At 34.6% G+C, this 20,452-nt stretch overlaps 1 protein-coding gene across 3 annotated transcripts in view; it reads left to right on the top strand.

Moving 5' to 3' along the window:
- Window positions 1-20,452, top strand: part of KCNH7 (potassium voltage-gated channel subfamily H member 7) — a 234,127-nt gene that overhangs the window by 165,564 nt on the left and 48,111 nt on the right. For all 3 annotated transcript variants that reach the window (XM_026852304.1, XM_026852302.1, XM_026852303.1), the window contains one exon: window positions 17,375-17,800. In XM_026852304.1, the coding sequence (XP_026708105.1) occupies window positions 17,375-17,800 (426 nt within the window). The remainder of the gene's footprint in view (window positions 1-17,374; window positions 17,801-20,452) is intronic.

The following is a 20,452-nucleotide window of genomic DNA, read 5'->3' on the forward strand; positions in this document are numbered from 1 at the left end:
ACTGCAAAGACCCTTCTTCCACTATTGTCTTACTACTTAACAGGAGTGTTCAGGACATTATGTAGAGATGAAAATTGCCTTAAGATATAGCTTGTAATTATGGTCCTGTATAAGTAGATACTCCAAGCTCTTGGCCTTTCACCTGAGTAGTCACTAATCAAAACTCCTTGGGTAATGCAGAATAGCATAACATCTTCTGGATGCCTGTTCCTGCATAATATTGACTTTTACTCAGAGGAATAGCCCAGTAGTAGGTGCCAGATAGCCCTTACTGAAAAATTGGTATTGCCATACCCCAATGTAGATATTTGTCACTAAAATCAAAGTTTCTAATCTGCTTCACTAACAGTGGTGGTTTTTAATACTTCACATTATCATTTCCAGAGGTGTTAAGTTAGACTCTCTTCTGGAAGAGTCTCAATTTCCTTGTTTTCATTATTCATTGACAGTCTGTTCAGGGAGGCAGTCCAATTTCTGCACTGACAGGTTCAGCTGGGGTCCTGACACTGATTGTTACAAAGGGAAAAGTCTCATAGGCATGAAAAGTAGACTTTTATTAAAGAAAGCAGTGGGGAAAATATTTGGCATCTGTCCCTTAACAATTTGGTTAATTCATAAAGGGGACTCCTAGCCTTAAAATTACAGTGTATAGACACAAACCAGTGATTTTACTTTTGATTGAACACTGGTTTATTTCAAATCTTCTTACACAGCTGGTTCCCACTGATGTATGGCTCCAGAGTTGTGAACTCTGTTGTGAACAGTCATTTAGTCACATAGTCAGTATATATGCTTATTTTCAAAGAAAATAAAGAATTTCTGAATACCCATAGATTAACATTGGCAACAAACAATAGCTGGCCCAGTTAATAAACTTACTGGTCTCTTTACTGTGTTGTTTAAGAAAAACTGGTTTGTGGCCTCTGATCATTAATGTTCAGATGTTATTGATCCCCTTAAAATTCATTGGTCTGCTGACATACAGCATGTTGTTGAAAGACCCACTACATATCTATTGTTTATAATTTGTCTCAGTAACTGACTTACAGGAAGGTAAAACTCTATGATCTTTAAACTTCTTGTAAATAATACTTTTCAAAACAGTTTCATTGTCCACCTACCTGTAGAAAAAAAAAAAAAATATATACCCAAACTGGTTATATGGCTGATGAAATGATAAATATATACCTTGACAGGATACAGAATTGATTGGAAGATCGTAACCTGATTTGCAGACATGCTGAATACTCATAGATCTTCTGAAAGTGGAGCCATCAGTGAAGGGAGGGTCATGTATGAAGTGATAGACCTCGTAGTTTCACTGCCTGTTTTTGTAATCTGGCCAGACTCTATTCTGTCAACCCCAAAAGATTAAGAAATAAGTAACAGTATCCCCTGAGGCCAGTCTCAGCTGTTGGTATAAAAAGAACCATTATATGATCATGACATCAAACTGACCTTCAGGTTTTCAGGCTAAAAGAAGACTAGCAATATCTAGGACAGAGACGGGCAATATAAGACCTAAAAATAAACCAAATTATTGATCTATAAATTTTCAGCAGTCTGATTCAGCTGACACATTGTGTTGTTTACAACATCATGCAATAACTCACACACAAACATTTTGAGGCTGTTCATTCTGGAACTCAAGCTGACATAAAACTGAATTTTCTTAATTAAGGGGAAACATTTTTAATATATCTTCCAATTACACAGCAAGGCAAACATATAACAATTAAATTGGGGTAAACAAAACCACCATTCCCTACATATTGTATGGAAAGTTTAAATTATTGGTTTCTGATGAAGTGAGAATCTTCTTTTTTCTATTATTTGTTTTTCCTTTTCTCAATGATCAATTGACATAGCTTACACTGGAATTATTCCCTTTGTTTAGAATCATACTTAACACCTTTATGTAATAAAATGTAATCTTTTATTGTCATTATATAATTAGGCTTCATAATTACTGTAGATGCAATTTCAGAAATAGTATAAATGTGTGTCATTTCATTATCATTTAGGAGGAGTGACACACTGTGTGTGAAAAGAAGAAAAGTGGAGAACAACATGGTGATGGCAAAACCAATCAAAATACCCCAGTTTCTGGGTAGTCATTTATAGCTGTGCAAAGATGTCACCAAAATTGGAGAGTAGGCTCTTTTGCACCAGACCAAGTAGCTATACAAAGAGCATGGAAGCAGAAATTTGATTTTTGATCAATTTCAGAGGAAAACATAGCGTTTTCATTGAAATTACTTATTATTGCATCAATATAGTTACAGATTCACAGCAATTGTGAAAGATAAAATATTCCTTCCTTCCAGCAGAGCCTCTTCTCTTTGTGACAGTTGAATAGGATGTAATCTGAACTGCTGCAGTGTTGTGAGATTTCACAACATCGTAGAAATGGAGCAGTCAGAAAGCCCAGCTGCTTTGAAGAATGTAACCTGGATGTATCCTTAATTAGTCCATGTCCTTCTCCCAAGATCTACACTTCTGAAAAAGGGATTGCCTGATTTTACTGAGTTGGAAAAAGCATCCTGTATCTTTTATGAATTACACTTTCGAGTAATCTATATTTTTTTTGATCTCTTTGCTGTTACTGCCTTGAACCAAATATTCAGTGATCTGTACTGTGATGCTAACATGGAATGGAGCATATGATTTTTTTAATACTAAATCATTTTCCAAAGCAACATTCTTCTTTTGATGCTAATAATTGGAGAAAATTGGCAGACACAGGCTTTCAAACTGCATTGTACTTTGTTCTGAAAATAATGAATTTGATAAATATGTTGAGGGTGTAAGAACTAATGCCCTAAAAGTGATAAAAACCAAGGTGTAGGCAGCACTTACTCAAACTTCGTTTCTCTAGACTAGAGCTCTGAATCCCCAACTCCCATTTCATGATGTGTTGACCTTTGAATTTTCTAGAATTGGTAGGTTACTCAGTTGAAACCAACAGTTTTGACACCCACCAGAATAGTCCCATCATGAACTGCAAGAAGTTAAGTGCCTGCTTAGCCACTGTCAAGCCCCACTGAGGTCCAGAGAACTGGCAGTCCTCTGATCCACTTGGCATGCACAGTCTGAAATAATACCTTTCACACATGCAGTTAGAGTTGCCTTAAAACAGCCATGAAAGAAGTCACAGTCTCTCTTTCACGTAATCTTAGAACCATACAAAAATGTAGTATGGAAGAGACCTCTAGAGGACATCTAGCCTAACCTCCTACTCAAAACTGCTTAACTTCAAAGTTAGATTAGAGTCAGGTTGTTACCATGTTAACTCAGGAAACAGTTTCTATGTTTAGGTCAGCATAAGCATATATTTTCCTAGAGAAAATCACCCAGCAATAGACAGCAATAGCAGATAGTGTGCAGAAAGAGGGAAGGAAGAGGGCAGAAAGCTGTGGATCTCGTGGGCCAGAAAGGGCTGGCATTTTACAAGGAACACTGCTGGTGTAGATAACATTTAGTGTACTCACTTAGAAAGAGGCAGTCCTGAGTTTTAGTCCTAGAGTATTTTGCCTGTTACTTATCTTACATAAATTACCATCTGTTAAAAATTCCACAGAAATAACCCTGGGCACCAGGGACCTAGACTCAGGACTCATTCTCTCCCTGTCTGAATGCCCTTACCCACAAATGGTCTGCATTTGGAATTCTGTTCTAGTGCCAGACAGCTAATGTGTACACACTGTAGTACCAATGTTGGATCTAGCCACAGAATGCCATAACCGGGCCAGACAATATTTAGAATTTACCTGAAAATACATATTCACCTCTCTTAAGAATCATTTTCATCAGACAAAAAACACACATATGTTTAGCTAACAATTTAATATTCATTTCTTGCAAGTAACGAGTTTCCCTTTTAGCATAATACTAGCTAATAAAAAAAGTTAAAAACTGGTGGGTATTTTGAAATATTAACTTTTTCAAGGAAACAGTTAAGTTCCCATACTTTGTGTATCTATAAGATAAATTGATGAATAAACTAAATGTGAGAGATGAATCCTGCAATTTGCAGCTAGTAAGGTGATGATATAACTGGTGATAATTATAAAGCAGTTGTCTTCTACTGATTAGAAACCAAGTGGCCTTAAGCATATAAAGGAGAAACACCAACAAGGCTACTATTCTTTTGGCTTGGGCAGGGGATAGGAGAGAAGCATGTGGATTGGATAGTTTTGATGTATTGCTAGCTGAAAAAAATATTTTCTGGTTAAGGTTTCCTAGGGTTTGGGAATTTTTTTCATAGGATTATAAACAGTAACAAAAAGCAAAAACCATTAAACCCAGTCAGTACAGTATGTAATTTGATGAAATGTGAATGCCCTCAATATTAATAAGCCAAATGAGAAGGTCATTCCTCTCATCTATTATCTGTTGTGTTAGAACTTGGATAATGCTTTCAACTTGTAACTGGTAACAGGATCAGTAGAGAAGTGCATACCCAGAATAGTTCAGATATAATGCTTTAAAAAAAAAAAAAAAAAAAAAGGAGGAACACTCCTTAAATTATATTGAAATATCAATAAAATCACAGTAAGGAAAAAATCTGAAACCAGTTGTATGAATCAAAAATCAAAGGATCATTAAATCCCAAATATTATGTTTATTAAATAGTGTGCTAATAATCACTGTGGTAACATGTGGTTACAAAGCTGTACGTGTGGTATAGGTGATACTGAGCATAAACATAATGAGCATAGCACAACAAAAATCTCTAGAAGATATTTGTTAAACGTGGCTAGTTCAGACCATCTAGAGTGTACAAATATACTATAAAATTCAAATCTATTTATACTAAAGTACCTAAATTGCATGACTATTTCGTCTCTATGAATATAAATAGAGAAATCACAAAGTTTCTTCTTCCTGATATCAGGGTGGCCTTGTATTAGATTTATCTTAGATAAATCTGTTTTTCTTTGACAATTGAATAAATTTTTCGTTGTAGCACATGGTAGAATTATCTTTACAGTATTTCAAGTGTATTTTCAAGTGTAAGTTTTTTATTCAAAGAATTATTAAAACAGCATCTTTTTAAATATGAAAATTGCAGTAACTACTTTTCAGTTCATATCTTGGAAGCTGGCATGAGAAGGTATGTTCAGCTCCAGACAGTCTGTTCAGAATACTACTACTAATAAATGAGAAACATCTATTAAATGGGAAGAAAAGCTCTTCATTTCACAGCTTTGCATTTTTTTTCTGATCTAAGTATCCATCTTCTTTGAAAATGTTCCACTATTAATTATGAAGAAACCTACTCTCTTTTGAGACAAAAGAACTGCTATATGGTATGGTCTCATGACTGTACCAATCTGTTCTGTTCACAGAAGTTTAGTTTTGCTGCGTTTGGAGATGGATTAACAATGGAATATTATAACAGAAGGAGAGTAACACCATTTGCTGCAGCTTAGTCACTAATTACGTTTGTTTCAAGGTTTGGAAGAGCAAGAAATCAGTGCCTGCAGCTCATGGTCATCCTATACAATTTGTTAGAGGCCAGCTAATTTATTTTGATGAAATTTGTTAGGATAGCATGCAAACTGCATCCTCCTTCCAGGTTTTCAAACAAAGCTTGAAAAATAAGTTTTGCATAGGATAGTACTTTCCAGATATATTATGCTGTCTATTGTCTCTCTTTACACCTACAAGATCAAGTAAGCTAAGGAAACTGCAACACTGAATGACCCATTCTGCAGTTTACACAGTGTGAATAATTAGTCAATATATCTAGAAAACAAAGAACATTAAGAACATTAAATCTTACACTCAGGCTTCTATCCTAGGCATTTTATTTTCACTGGATTGAGCTTTTGATGCCTGCAATCATATATGTGATCAGCCATAGTACCAAAAACATTCCCATATCTCCTTGGTTAAACCCACAAATTAAAGGTCCAGTTTTCTCCTAAACATAAGCTTCATTTAGCATAACACAGTAGAGGTGGAGCTTCTCAAGTTATTTTTAGCTCACTGATGCTGTGCTGTCACAAAATTTTTGTTAGAGTACCAGAGTAGCTAATGAAGAATCATCAGGAAGGTCCTGCAATATCTTGCCACAATTCCCCAAAACCAGAATATATTTTTACACTGGGAAAAAAAAAAAAAAAAAAAAAAAAAAAAGAAAAATATCTAATGTAAGATCCAGCTACTGACTGAGGAAAAGCAAGTTTGTCTGCTTATTTCTCCATGGTCACAACTCTATCCTTTTTCTCTGCCTAACCAGTATGGATTGAATGGATGGCTCTAGAAATCTGAATGGTGTTTTTATAGGTTGGTTTTGCTAGTGAAATGTGATTTGTATCATCACGTTGTGTGTACATGTGAATGCAGTCTGCTTCATCTCCCCTTGCCAAATGGCTTTTTGGTTGAAATGTTACTGGCCAAATTTGGTAGAAGGTTGGGTAATGCAATCAGCTTTCCTACAAGTGGTGTGAAGGGAGGAACCTGGACAGAACTCTAAGACTAAATGTCTCCTTTAAGTGAACCAGGCTGGTATATGCTCATTAGGCATAAAGACTGGAGAGCCACAAGGGAGATGGACATATCTAAATTAAGCTTTTCCCCAGTTACCAGAGCAGTTTCAACTATAGTTCACACCTTTTTAAACATTAAGGGCTCTAATTATAAAATGGAAATTTTCTATAAACTAAAGTTTGCTTTTTTTGATGATTATGGAAACAATATTTACCATGAAACTGAAGGTTAAATTTAAATATTAATGTTTACATAAGGATCTTTTCTCCTTTTCTCCTTTACTCCTGACAGTTAGGCCAGTAAGTACTGTAATCATAGAAGCAAACTATGGATGTAGCTGCTTCATCTTCACTCTATGCACTTCAGATATTCTTACAGCTTTTAAGCTCTTCTTTAGCTGCATCAAAATGTTTGGCAGCTAGCAAACCAGTCTAAATAGATTATACTGAAAGATGCATTTTTCATAAATATTGTGAGGAAGACAAGATAACATCAACAAGCACAAAATCTACTTTGTTTTGTTGTCATGCCATGAACAAATGATAGAAAAAATCTTTTCGGTGACTAAAAACCACAGCAATAATTTAAGCCCTTATTACAAATGTGACCCTTGATGTTTTGTTGTCAGACATATAAATGCTTGTTAACAGGTTAGTTAGAAGAGCACAAATAACTCACAAACTCTTTAGCATTTTGAAGGATACCATTTTCTCTCTTCTGAAATAACACCTTGTAGTAAGTTTTAAAGAGGGTTACGTAAGTTTTAATACATATTCTCGCATTAACATTTGCTAAAAATAATCAGTTGTTAATATCTCCTTCTTTGATAAAGTGTATATCACTAATTTAAGATTTAAAGTTCAGAGAAACATACTCAATAAATCTATATGATAAGTGTTGGTCTGATGATGCATTACCCACTAATATGAAAGTAATTTCATACTGACTCAAGAGGCTCCTGAGATTTAAGATCTATAAGGCATTTCATAATTTTTTCATAGAAAATAAGGGATGGAAACTTAATTATAAAAATACTTCCTCTCTTTTAATATTTTCATTTAATAATTTCTTCATGAGAAAATAAATGGTACGTTAGAGATAGTGAGTTTTCTAAATTATTACATATATTCTAGTTTGGTGAAGCAATTTTGTTTGACAGTAACATACACAGAAATATTAGTTCCATGAAACCTGCACAATTTTACTGAACAAACATGAGAAGGCGGCTGTTCTACTGCTTTAATTTCATGGCATACATAAATTTCCTTGACAATTTGAAGATTTTATGTTACTGTGTATTTAAATATCTTTAGCTGAGTAGATTTACCTAATTATTTGATAGCTCTATGAAAATGTGGCACTTCATGGCCTCAGTCCTGGGAGACACTCAGCACTCCCAGGAAGTCCCAATGCTCTCAAATCTGGGTTGGATTTGACAGTTTTCATCATCACTGAGGAAGGATGCTTCCCTATCAAATGGAGAATAAATGGATGACATTTCTTGAAGAATCTTTGTAAATCTTTAAGACCAAGAATAGTTTTGCAATTCTCTTCATATGTAGGTCAAACTACTTGATAATAAGGCCTGCCTCTTTGCTTTGTATTTTGGTATTGGTTGAGTTCTCTGATGTACTATTACATTTCTGGAGATTTCAGTGTTCGTGGATATCATCACATTTATATAGTACAAGCACTAGGCAGAGTCTAGTAATTGTATGGTACAGTTGCTATAATTTCAAGGCATGAACCCAGTCTCTGATGAGTGATGTCTTTGATGGATACATATACTGTGTGAGTGTGGGCTTCAGCCATTGGATCATATCTTAAATTTGTTCTCCGTTTCATCATGTGTTTAGATGACATCATGTAAAATATTATTATTGCTTATATAGACATCACATTCATGAGTATAATGAAATGTTATTTTTTCTGATACACAGAAGGGGAACATCAACTAAAAGCTTTTCTGCCTTTCAGCCTGATCCTTGTATATATACCCTGTTTTACAATTATATTCTCTAATTCATATATTTATATCATTTTTAAAAAGTGTCTTCTGAAAGATCTTCCATTTCTGGCTCAAATGCAACTTGCTCTAACAGTACCATTAACTGTGAAGCTACAGAAGACTTTAACTTAAAAATTTCAGCCAACAGGGACAGCAAAAAGCCATTTAAAACCTTGTTGGCAACATATTACTTGCTCAGTGTTGTTTCCCACAGGCCTTCCCAGCAAAGGCTGGAAAACAGCATTTCTCTCCTCTCTTGGAGGAAACAAGCAATTTGAAACAGGTGCTTTGAGATATGCTTGAGATGACAGTCTCCATCTGAAAAGGCTTGCAGCTTCAGCTACACAAATTGTACACATTACAGTGCGGGAGATTAAAGAGGAATCAGAGAACCAGAAAGCAGGCATGCAGGCAGCAAAATATTCACTTGTATCTGTGAAGCCATATCAAAAACCTGAAAGGCAGAATTGTAACTAAACTACCTAAGGCAGAGGTAGAACAATTCAACCAACGTAACTTGAACTATCATGGAAACAGTGCACAAGACCTTTTTAATTCAATGTCAGTCTCTATTCCTTGTGGATTTTCCAATATCAAATTAATGATTTTTATGGCAATATATTAAGAGGTTATGTCTAGAACTCAGAATTTTTCTTTTTCTTAAATTTCAATAGCACCAAACAGCATTAATGTTCAACTTCTGTGAAATTTTTTGGACCTTTATAATAAAAATGACTTAACACCAATTCAAATAGATTCCACATACCTCTTAAAATTTACCCATTTTTGTCTTCTTTCACACTATCTCATTGCCTACCAAATTGCAGCTCCTCCAGAATATAAATTTATGGAATATCCAAACACTTTTATAGTGTTTCTGTATTTCAGTTGGGTTGAGATTGGTGCAAAGTCCATCCTCAACTAACTCAAAAAAGCTTTATTTAGTGGCAGATTCACTTCTGGAACAGATATGATTAAAATATGCTCAGATAAGCTTTGAGTTTTTCAGGTTCAGCCATTAATAACTAAAGTGCTGTTTCAATGCTTACCTAAAATTACACTTGGTGAAAAAAAAAATCTATTGTTCTATTTCTGACCCTGGAAACAAAGAAATATTGAGCCCATTGTTTAAATAAGAAAGGTTTATATCCTCTTGTATCTGAAGTCCCAAATGGGAAATATATAGGACAGGCAAGGACAAATCATATTTTCACATAGCAGCAGATTAATTTTAACAAAAGCTTAACTTAAAAAATATGGAAGCCATTAAAACTGTGTTATAAGACTTCATGGGTATATTTCAAACTGTTTGATAGAAAAAGTTTAGTATTAACATTATATACAAATTTTCATCCTACATAACATTAAAGCATTTAATACAGATGAAAGAGTAAAACAAGACAAGTATTAGCATTCTCCACCATTAGTATTTCTTGGCTAAGATGTTCTTTAATAGCTATCCTTTAAAAAACATTTAAAAATATCTTTTACATGTAAAACTGCCTTTCAGTGCTGATGTGTGAAAGCAGTATATAATGCTGCATTTGGAGGGCACACTAAATCAAAAGCACTTCAGTCTTCTTTCAGTACTGGCGTAATCTTGTTAGTTGATCATGCCAGCATCAAGGAAGATGATCATCAAGATGACTGAAATATGAAAGACCATTACAGTCTTGTGGAGAATTAAGTAATGCCTACCATCAGGGAGCAAATGATTTAATTTTCATTTGCTCAGTACTACTTGTGTAATATTTATTTTTAGGTCTTTTTAGATTCAGAGATCTTTTTAGGAGGTCCAGTCTGTAGGGGTCTCATGGTAATGGTATGAATAGAGAAGAAAAAGGAAGAGATATCCTTGCTAGTTTTATCTTGGTAGCTTCAGTAGAACTAATACACAGGAGAAAAGAGAGCCAGGAGAGGTTACCTCAAGAGAAGAGAGTTCCACAAATCTAATAAAATCTCCAATGTGAAATCATATACTCTTTTAAAATTGAATTAATACTGCTTCATTTTTGAACTGCACTATCATTTGGATTTAAGGTCTATGATAAAAAGGGCTGTTACAGGAATATGGCTTTAGCTTCTGTGTCTACTTCATGTTTCTAATTTCTTTTGTTTTCCAGTTTTTGCCATTTAATACTGTTATTGTTTGAAAATGCGTTCAAGACTGCATGTTAAAAGGAAGAAATTGTACTCAAGATCTAAGGGGTTTTAGATTATACTGACAGTGTTCATTCTGCACCATGACCTGCTTCAGAGAGCAAACAGGAATAGTAATTTAGCTTTACTCAAATTTAGGAGATGCTACCTTCCTTGATTTCTAGTCACCAACAATACACTTGCACAGAGTTTAAAATGCGGCTGGAAAAAAATTTTAATCCAAATATTTTTCCATTTTTGTGAAATTAGAGGTTGTTGAGATTAACCTAGCCTAATAATCTATGGAAACTCCTAGAGAAATGAGATGGGTAAGGATGTTCTCATGTCATCTCTTGCCATATTCTGTAGAGAAAAAAGAACATGTTTTACATTTCATTAAAGTAGTCACCTTCCACTGTTACACTCAGATAACAAGTATGGATGATTTTGGCTTTCTGATTCAACTTTGAAGTGTATTTGCATTAGAAAATCTGAAAAGTCAAAAGTTCTTTCAAAATTCTTCCCTTATTTTTGACTGGCTACAATAATATCTATAATAGAATTATCCTAGTTCCATTAACATCTTGTTTACAATTTCATGTAAATTTCATACCTTGGCTGCTGAATACACATTATAAAATGAGAAATTTTAAAGTTTCTTCAATCTCTACTCAGATAAAGATGTTCAAGTCTCTCATATAAGGAACTGACATGTTGCTAGATTTGCTACAGCTTCCCTGACTTCATGATGCATGAGTAATCATCCATTCATCTGTCAGGGCTGTGCACCTACTGTTGGACTGAGCCCATCAAGATGTTGGCAACATAATATTTTTTCATGTCATATAGTATTTCCTAGAAATAAATCATTTTAACATTGTATTTCAATGAGTGGACTAGTAGCATCTTCCATAATTTTACACAAAATGTTTTATGGGTAAGACAGATGTTTATTTTAAAGTCCCCAAGTAATTTGGGATTATATTTATAGTTTGAGCTTTATTAAATGTTTATGAAATCCTTTTAACATGAAAGGTGCTATGCAAGCACTAACCTTGTTAGTACAAGCTTTATCTGTGGCAAAAGCAGCAGTGACAGAACAGTATTTAGTACTGAATATAGCTACATCATTTAAATATACAGTTCATATGAGACACACTTAGTCATGAGACATAGGAAAGTACCTTTCTGAAAAGCTAATTTATTAAGCCTTGCACCCATCAAACTTCCACATCTACCTTTTGTGTAGATATACAGGGTATCCCCCTACATTACAGCCACTGAGTTTCTCCCCACCCTGTATACCTCTTATTATGCCACCTGTAACCATTGCTTTTTGTTCAGATTTTCTGGATGTGTATTAGTTCTGTCTATGATGAAAGGTCTTACCTAGATTGTGAATATGCTGCATGGTTTTTCGTGTGAGTGTACATTAATTATTTATCTCTTTGGAAATCTACAGCACAAAAATATTGTGAATTCTTAGGAAAAGTGCAAAAGGTCCAATGTTTTTCTGATTAACTTGCTTACAGCGTCTGGTCCATGCAATCACAATATGCTCATAGAATGAGTTCAGTGACTCAGGCATGCTGTCTGGTTGTTCTCTGTGTTCATGTGCTTTATACAGCTCTACAGTTTCTTGAAGAGCCATGGTCAAGCATATAACTCTAACCCACACTTTCAGTCATGCAGTACTAGAATAGCTAGGTAACCATACTGTAAATCCATGCAGTGGTTTGACAGAAGTATTTCTTGAACAATTCATTGTCGTAGAACAGATGACTTATCATTTATTATTTCTGTTATGATTTATTAAAACAATATTATGCTTCTTTACTTTGTTTCTACTTCTTTGGTTTTACTGTATGCATTTGCATCCTTTAATAAATTTAGATTGAAAATGCCTCAGAACAAAATTTATGAATATACATGTGATACGTAGAAATATGGGTCTCTCGGAGTCTCTTGAAACTGTACAGTTTGCATAATAGATAACAAAAATAAAGTGCTTACATGCAGAAAATAAAAATTGACTAGAAAGTGTCCCCATTAAGTTATAAAATCAAAATTAAAAGAGGACCAATATTTGTGTGAATTAATATAAATCTTAAAAATAAAAAGAATCAGCTAAAGTTAGAGGAGTAAGAATGATGATAACTCATTGTTATTGTGTAATGGCTTCTATGAATGCTTTCCACTTATCCTTTGCAAGATGCTTTCAGTTTAGCAGGTAAATATTATTCTCTCTACTTGACAGAAGTTAGAGAGGTTAAACATCAGCTTGCCTCAGATCACTGAGAAACAATGGCAGAGATGAGAGTATAATTCCCAGATGATCCAACATCTTGCCTAGTGTTTTGCTTACATATCCTGTTTTATAAAAGAAATTGTACAGGGAAGAATCTTTGTGTTTCTCCAAGTGTCAAATGCTGTTGCCACATGTGATGCTGCAGAGCCTGTAATAAAATTTCCCTAAACAAACCAGCTATCCAGTGAAGCATATGGCCAAGGTGCTGCAAAGCACATCAGCCCAGTTTGGCTCCTTGACACTTCACCAAGAAACACTGTCTTTTGAACACAACACAAAGCAGAAATGTTATCCAGCAGTAGGCAGGTTTTCTTGAGGGGAAAAATGTTAGAACTGTCAAAAAAAAAAGAAAAAGCTAACACCACAAACAGTGTAACCCAGTTTAAAGTGATAAAGACTTACCTACACTTTCTCCTTTTGCTTAGCAGAACAGCAGCCATTAATAATTTTTCATTCTTCTTAAATATATTTTCTTTCCATTTCAGTGAACTACTGTTATCTTTGAGAAACTGAAAGCTACCAAATACTTCAGAAAGATAAATCTGTCTAAACTGTGTGAATTTATGACAGTTATTTTGATCCCACTCCATATTTTTCTGGTTATCTGATTGCAGCCTTTATACAATAAGTGCCACCTCGAACTTGTTATCTTAGTGAGTGAACAAATGAACCGAAATCAACTGAAGTATATTCACCAGCCCTATCTATGTGAAACACCTGAAGCAAGATTCTCACTTTAAAAATTTATTTGAATGAAGACTCTTCTAACTTGCAGCAGAGCTGGTTTAAGAGCGAATGGGATAAACAGGAACATACAGGAAAAGCTGAGTTTTAGATCAGGGTTCTTTACTCAAAGGCAAAATACAATGTAGTTTATTAAACTCTGAAATTTTCTCATTATAAATAGAATAATCAACTAATACTGCTTGTAAAACACACCAATTATAAATACAGTTCTGCATTCACCAACAAAACTAGTGTGAGATGTATTTCATGAAGGTTGAATACCCCTAAATTTTTTAAAGAGAAAACCCATTGCAGCTAGTATGACTTTTGCTACTTAGCATTTTAGTCTTCTCTTTAGTAAGGTGCAAGGAAGCTTGTCTTTCTCATCATGTCCCAACATTAAGAGAATTTTCAACACTGCAATATTTTAATCTTGTCCAGGGCATCTCCTTACTCTTAAAAAACATTTCCTAAGCCACCTCTTTTACAATTCAAACTGTTAATGATTTTATTAACAACTGAAATTAGATTGTGTTTAATTTTAATATAAGTATAGAATTAAGAGATATTTTAGTAAAAATAATTTTACATTTATTATATTTTGAATCTAGCAACCAACTGCTACTCTAAAATCCCCTGTACAGCCCTGTACCAAGGCCAAAGGGATTGGTCATAATTGTCCAGTGGGAACGGTTAGAACCTAGGTAACAAAACACGAGGTAATTTGTAAACTGATTTATAATACATACATAAGACTAGAAGAATGCAAGTAGTTGTCAAAGTCCAGGATTAATGGGAACTGAGGGAAGTAACCATAACAGCTTGCAGGTACCTGCCAAGAAAACTGTGTCCTTAAGCAAAAGGTAATTCTGGCAGGGGGAGATCACGACCACTGACCCATGGACCCCCTACTCACACTACACCCCAGACCCATTTCTAGACATTTCTAACCTTTGCTGCGTAGATTTGGAAATAGGAGGAGAATATATTAATGATTTCTTGGAAGTTGTGTGTTTATGTATGAAGACTTAATGAATATGTATGAGTAAGTTCTATATAAGGTGTGTGATTCTGGTGCTCGGCACGTGTTGTTGGTGAGAGCACTCCCCTACACGTCCGGCCGTCAATAAAGAAGTGTCTGCTTATCTGCATCACATTGGTGTCGATAAGTTATTTTTATCCAGGATTTCGGGGACAAAACTATAAGGAGAGTTTCACTGTCCAGAAGATATAAGTTAATAAAATATCTTTTCACTAACAATGAATTTGTCAACATTGTTTTAAGTGAGAATAGTAAAGGTCTTTTGAGTGAATTGCTAAGTACACTGAAGTCTCCCATTGAGACAAAATGGCCAAGATTGGCCAACACCAGTACTCAAAACTTGCAGGGATGTCACACAACAGCAAAAAGATAAATTCACTTCATATACAATCAGTCTCTATTGAAACTGACAATATAAAACCAAATAATGTTTTCTCTTTTTTATGTATGTGCAACTGTGATTTTTTTTATTTGAGAGACAAAGTCCTATCTTCTTTCTCTTGATCCAGCAAACAAAAATGTTTTTACTTCCCATTGCATGGAAGTAAGCAAGTCAGAAATGTAAGTTCTGTATCACATTATGAATATGAAATTCACAACCACCAGTCAGCCTCTCAGTCTAAACCAACCTATGAATAAATGTAACTAAAATGAGAATAGGAACAGGGGAATAAGTCCAATTTACATTATGCATTGCTCTGAAGTGAAACACACTGGCTGGAATTTTCAAGCAACTGTAGGAGACATGTTAAATAAGCTTTATTGTTCTTGTTGTCTAATACATTTTCTTGATTGACTGAAAATCCAGCAGGAGAACACTGATATAAACTTTATAAATAGCAGTTCCATTGCTACATATACTCACACTGCTCTCAAATACTAAGAAAATATTCTTGTCAACTCATGAGGTGGTGATCTGAAAATATGAAGACTGCTTAAGAGACTAAGCAATGTCTCTGCTTCAGCTTGCTGTGTTTAATGCATAAAAATATAGCTAGCACCATTAGTTAAGTACAAGTCCTAGTTACAATATAAAAAATAGATGAACAGCCTCTACCATCACCTCAGCATGGTGCTTAATGTCTGCTTGAAGGTACCATATAATTTGGATGGCTTAATCTTTTCTTTTTTCACAGTTCAAAGAGGAGAGGTTATTAACCCTGGTGTTCTCACAACTTTTTCAGCATAGAACTTCACTGAAAAAGAAGTGCCACTTAGATTACATGTATAGGATCTAAGGTTTATACAACACTTGCTGTTGGAGAGTTCAACAGAAAGGAGTGTGCTGACCCTTATAATCCTATAAGATTATGTTAGAGGAGCATGAAACTCCTCAACTTTGAACAAGCTGAAATTTCAAATTCCAAATTACTTACTGCTAAACAAAAAGCAAATAAAAGTGGATGATGTTGCTGAGGAGGTACTTTCCCTTCTAGTCATCATTTCATTTCAGTTTAATTATTCATTTTAATTATTTTTGAAAGTCTGATTTTCTAAACAGCATTGTTTTTAATTAGCAGGAGTATAAGGAATAAGTAGAAATAACTGGTGGAAAATGGGTATAAGATTTCCTGAATACATCACTTGCCCGAATGAGTAGTAACTGAAGGTTGTCACCATCTGACCTTTGTTCATTGGTCTGTGTAAAATGAAGCGGTGATCTGAGTCCCATAGGATTTGGAGAGCACCTGCAGCACAGAAGGCAATAATTAACATTATTGTTGACAGTCTCTGTACCTAAACCAAGCACTGAATAGGGACAAAATCATAATTTACCTTCTCTTCTTTTAAGGTTTTGTTCTTTCATGTCAGAGTTCAGTCAGACTGGAGGAGCAGCCAGATTAAATTTGTTTTATCTGGTGCCCACACTGTGTTTGTAACAAAGCAGACATTTCAGCTTCTAGGGCCAGCAAAACAAGCAGTGCTTACAAACATAATCCCTTCCAAATAAAATTGAAATCCAATTTAGATAACACCAACAGATAACAAATCCATACTTTTAAAGGAATGGTAGCAAGCTTTAGGCATTGACTAAAGTAGAAGTGAAGCAAAAGGCAATATCTCTGTGGTACCCCTCTTTGTCACACCTTCAGCTGTACTAGAACTACAGCCTCAGTGAAATTTGTCAATGCACGAAAGTTTTCCACACCACAAAACTCATGTGGAGATAGCTGTCAAGGACATCCACAGATTTATTTTTTTATTTCTGGTTACCTAAACATTTTCTAATGAGAGTAGACTCTTTTGTAGTGAATTAAAGCTGTTGATAAAAGATTTGGTTTGGGAGAAAAACACTGTATCATTGCAAGAAAACTTGTTCACTGGCCATGAATGGCTAGTAAGGTTACCATGTGGTGGATAAATTAATTTGGTGACATGTTTAATTATGCAGATTTTATGGACCAGATATGCCACTTAATGGTTGCTACAGGGAACAAGAATCAATCTACTGGGCAAAATTGTCAATAAATTTATTGGACCCTGGCAGAAATCATGAAATTCACAGAAGTTTAGTTTGCCAAAACACCAGTTAATTGCAGCTTAATCCCAAAAACTACAATAAAGTACTCTTTAGTTTGTCCTGTATTTGCAAAGTTTACTGAAAGTAGGAATACACTGCCTGATTATTGACATGGTGTATTTCTTATTCTAGGTTTTATCCTTAGGGGCTGATGTTCTACCAGAATATAAACTCCAGACACCTCGCATCAACAAGTTTACTATATTGCACTATAGTCCTTTCAAAGCCGTCTGGGACTGGCTCATTTTGCTGCTGGTAATATACACCGCCATATTCACCCCTTACTCTGCTGCCTTCCTTCTGAATGATAGTGAGGAACGGAAGAGGAGAGAGTGTGGATATTCTTGCAGCCCACTGAATGTTGTAGACTTAATTGTGGATATTATGTTTATCATTGACATTCTAATAAACTTCAGAACAACATATGTAAATCAGAATGAAGAAGTGGTAAGTGACCCAGCAAAAATAGCAATTCACTACTTCAAAGGCTGGTTCCTAATTGACATGGTTGCTGCAATACCTTTTGACCTGCTGATTTTTGGCTCTGGCTCTGAAGAGGTAAGAATAAATAAATAAAAAATCATAAATCATTAAGTTTTTACTTTAATAATCTGTATATCCTAATATATTTTTGCTTGTCATTTAATAGTCTGTTTAGTGGTTCTGCCCCATCTTTTAAGGTTGAACTAAAATTAAATCTTCCTTAGTAGAATAAGATAGAATATTAGCTTTCATTTACAGGAGAACAACTAGTATTTTTCAGTTATACCACATTTGATACTGTCTTTACAAATAATGAAATAAATATATCATGTATGAAGGATTTGTTCAAATGCTTTTATTTAAGAACTGCTACCAAAATAAAGAAAAAAAATTATATGGGGTTAACCTTGCCAGACATGTCTAATGTCTTCACCCTATCTGTACAATAGGTTAAAAAAGTGTTCAATATATACATCTGAAAATTGCCCAAAGATGTATAAAAAATACACTATGTTCTGGATGCTTGACCCAGTTCTGTCTCCTTCCAAATAATTTTATTTAATTTAAGAAGGACTAAAGGTATATTTTTTGATGAAAAGTGAACTGACAAGTAGAGAATTGGCTTTTTTCTGTGATGCATAGAATACAGCAGTTTAAAAAGAAAAAGGAAGGCAGCAAATCAAGCAAAATAGGACCCATTTAGTTTTCAAAGGACACAAATCCATCTCTTAAAAATACCATTTTGCACATATTGACATAAGGGAAACAGACAGTTTTGTTGACCATATGTGCATGTCATTAATTGAGAATACAAAGGTGAAAACTACACATTAATCAGCAATTTTTAGCATGAAATTTACTGATCTGACTGTATGCCTTTGTGTCACAACACAGATAATCCAAAAATGTTTTCAATTTAAAATTAATCCCTTTATATTAAAGTCATGTGCTGTGACAGCAAATATTTTTATGTCCACCCCAAAGCCTGATCTGAATTCTGAGCATACCATAGCTATCCTCATAATTTGCATGTAATCTTAAGTAAGTATTCCTTTAAGGGTCACTATAAAACAACTGGTGCATACCTACATGCACCTTGAAAGACTTGTGAGCATATTCAGTCTTAAAAATTTCAGAAGTAGGATGGATATCAGTCCCACTTTTCTTAAACTCATTTTCTTAAAATTTATAATGAGAATGTTTTCCTGTCTCAGGTGCCTCTGAAAAATCATTATAATAATGTGATCTATTTCAGCAGTCATAGAAATCAATAGTAATGTTGCTACACAATAGTGATTTTCCTATTAATTTGAACATGAGTGTACACAATCAAGGTAAATGAGGAATCTGGAGAAACATGTAGGTAATAGCGTACGACAGATATACATTTTATTATGGGAATGCAATAGGAAGAGAGAGAGTAACATAAAAGACAGAGGGAACATGTTAATAGTTCTCTTACTGAAAGAGAACTTTTCTGTTCAGGTGACTAAAAAGTTCAGAGATTCAGAAGAAACTTTGATCACCTTTTACATTCATTTTCTGTGGTAGGTCTCAGTCTTTCTACAGATTTTCTTCTATGGTTTATGCACAGGCACATGAAAGACAAACATTTTGACAATAGCATTACTTCTAACATGGACCACATCATTCCCCTTCAGGTGTGGCCTACATCCCTTTCTCATCACTGAGCACTCATCACTGCCAAAAATTATGTTCAGTGATTGGAAGTGTGGAACATCAAAAATTACAACAGGGACCAATTCCAAAGATCATTGAAGGAGTGCTCTTTGAATTTGACCCTGAACGTTACTCTTCCACACCTCCCCTGTTAACAGACATCCTGAAGGGTAAAGTGCCAGGTGCTAAATTTATGCTAAAGGAATAGTTTTAACCTAAGGTGATGTTACAGACCAGTAGTAAACAAGTGTATTCTGGTAGGTGAGTACACAAATACATAAATGTGGAACCAGGAACAGAAATTATCGGACCATGTAATGACTTTTCCAGTATTGCAGATATGGGTAAATTAATACTTTATTCCCTCAAAACCTAGTAATTGAACAGTTTTACTATCTGGAAAAACTAGTTTATTTTCCTCAGCTGCCATGAAAATATAAATTATGACCAGTTCACCATACCATCATGACTTCTTTCTCTCATTCATCGTATTGAATGTCAATCACTTTTTCTAAGCTGCTACTTACTGCAGTTTTGCTTCCTACATTGCTGACTATAATATTTCCCCAATGATCCCTTTTTGATAGTCTAGCAAGAAGGAGCAAACGTAAAACTCTTAGAATGGAACATTTTTCATGTAATAGAATTTTTTCCGTCATAAGGGTTATCTTTTTTATGAAATAACTCTTTTGTTATCTAGACATTCTTCAAATAAGAATCCCTATGAGCAATTGTATTGAATAGTCTTTTTATTAAACAGCATAAGCTCCAAAGAGAGCTCCATGTGTGCTCACCCAGCTTTAAAACACCTTGATAACAAACTGAGTCTAGAAAGGGCAGGAGATAATAATCCAAATACCCCATACAGCACTATCTGAATGCTTCTATTGAGCCACACTTTGTCAACCATAGGAAAGCAACAGAGTAAGACAGTTAACTTTCCAGTTTCTAAAATCAGGAACTAATATAATTTGAAATAATTTTTTTCTGTTTAAGCAGACTCAACACAACATTATTTTAGCTGATAGTAAGCCATTCTTTTTTTTT

This window comes from Athene cunicularia (genome assembly GCF_003259725.1).
Source record: "Athene cunicularia isolate RWA chromosome 7 unlocalized genomic scaffold, athCun1 chr7_part1, whole genome shotgun sequence".
NCBI lineage: Eukaryota > Metazoa > Chordata > Aves > Strigiformes > Strigidae > Athene > Athene cunicularia.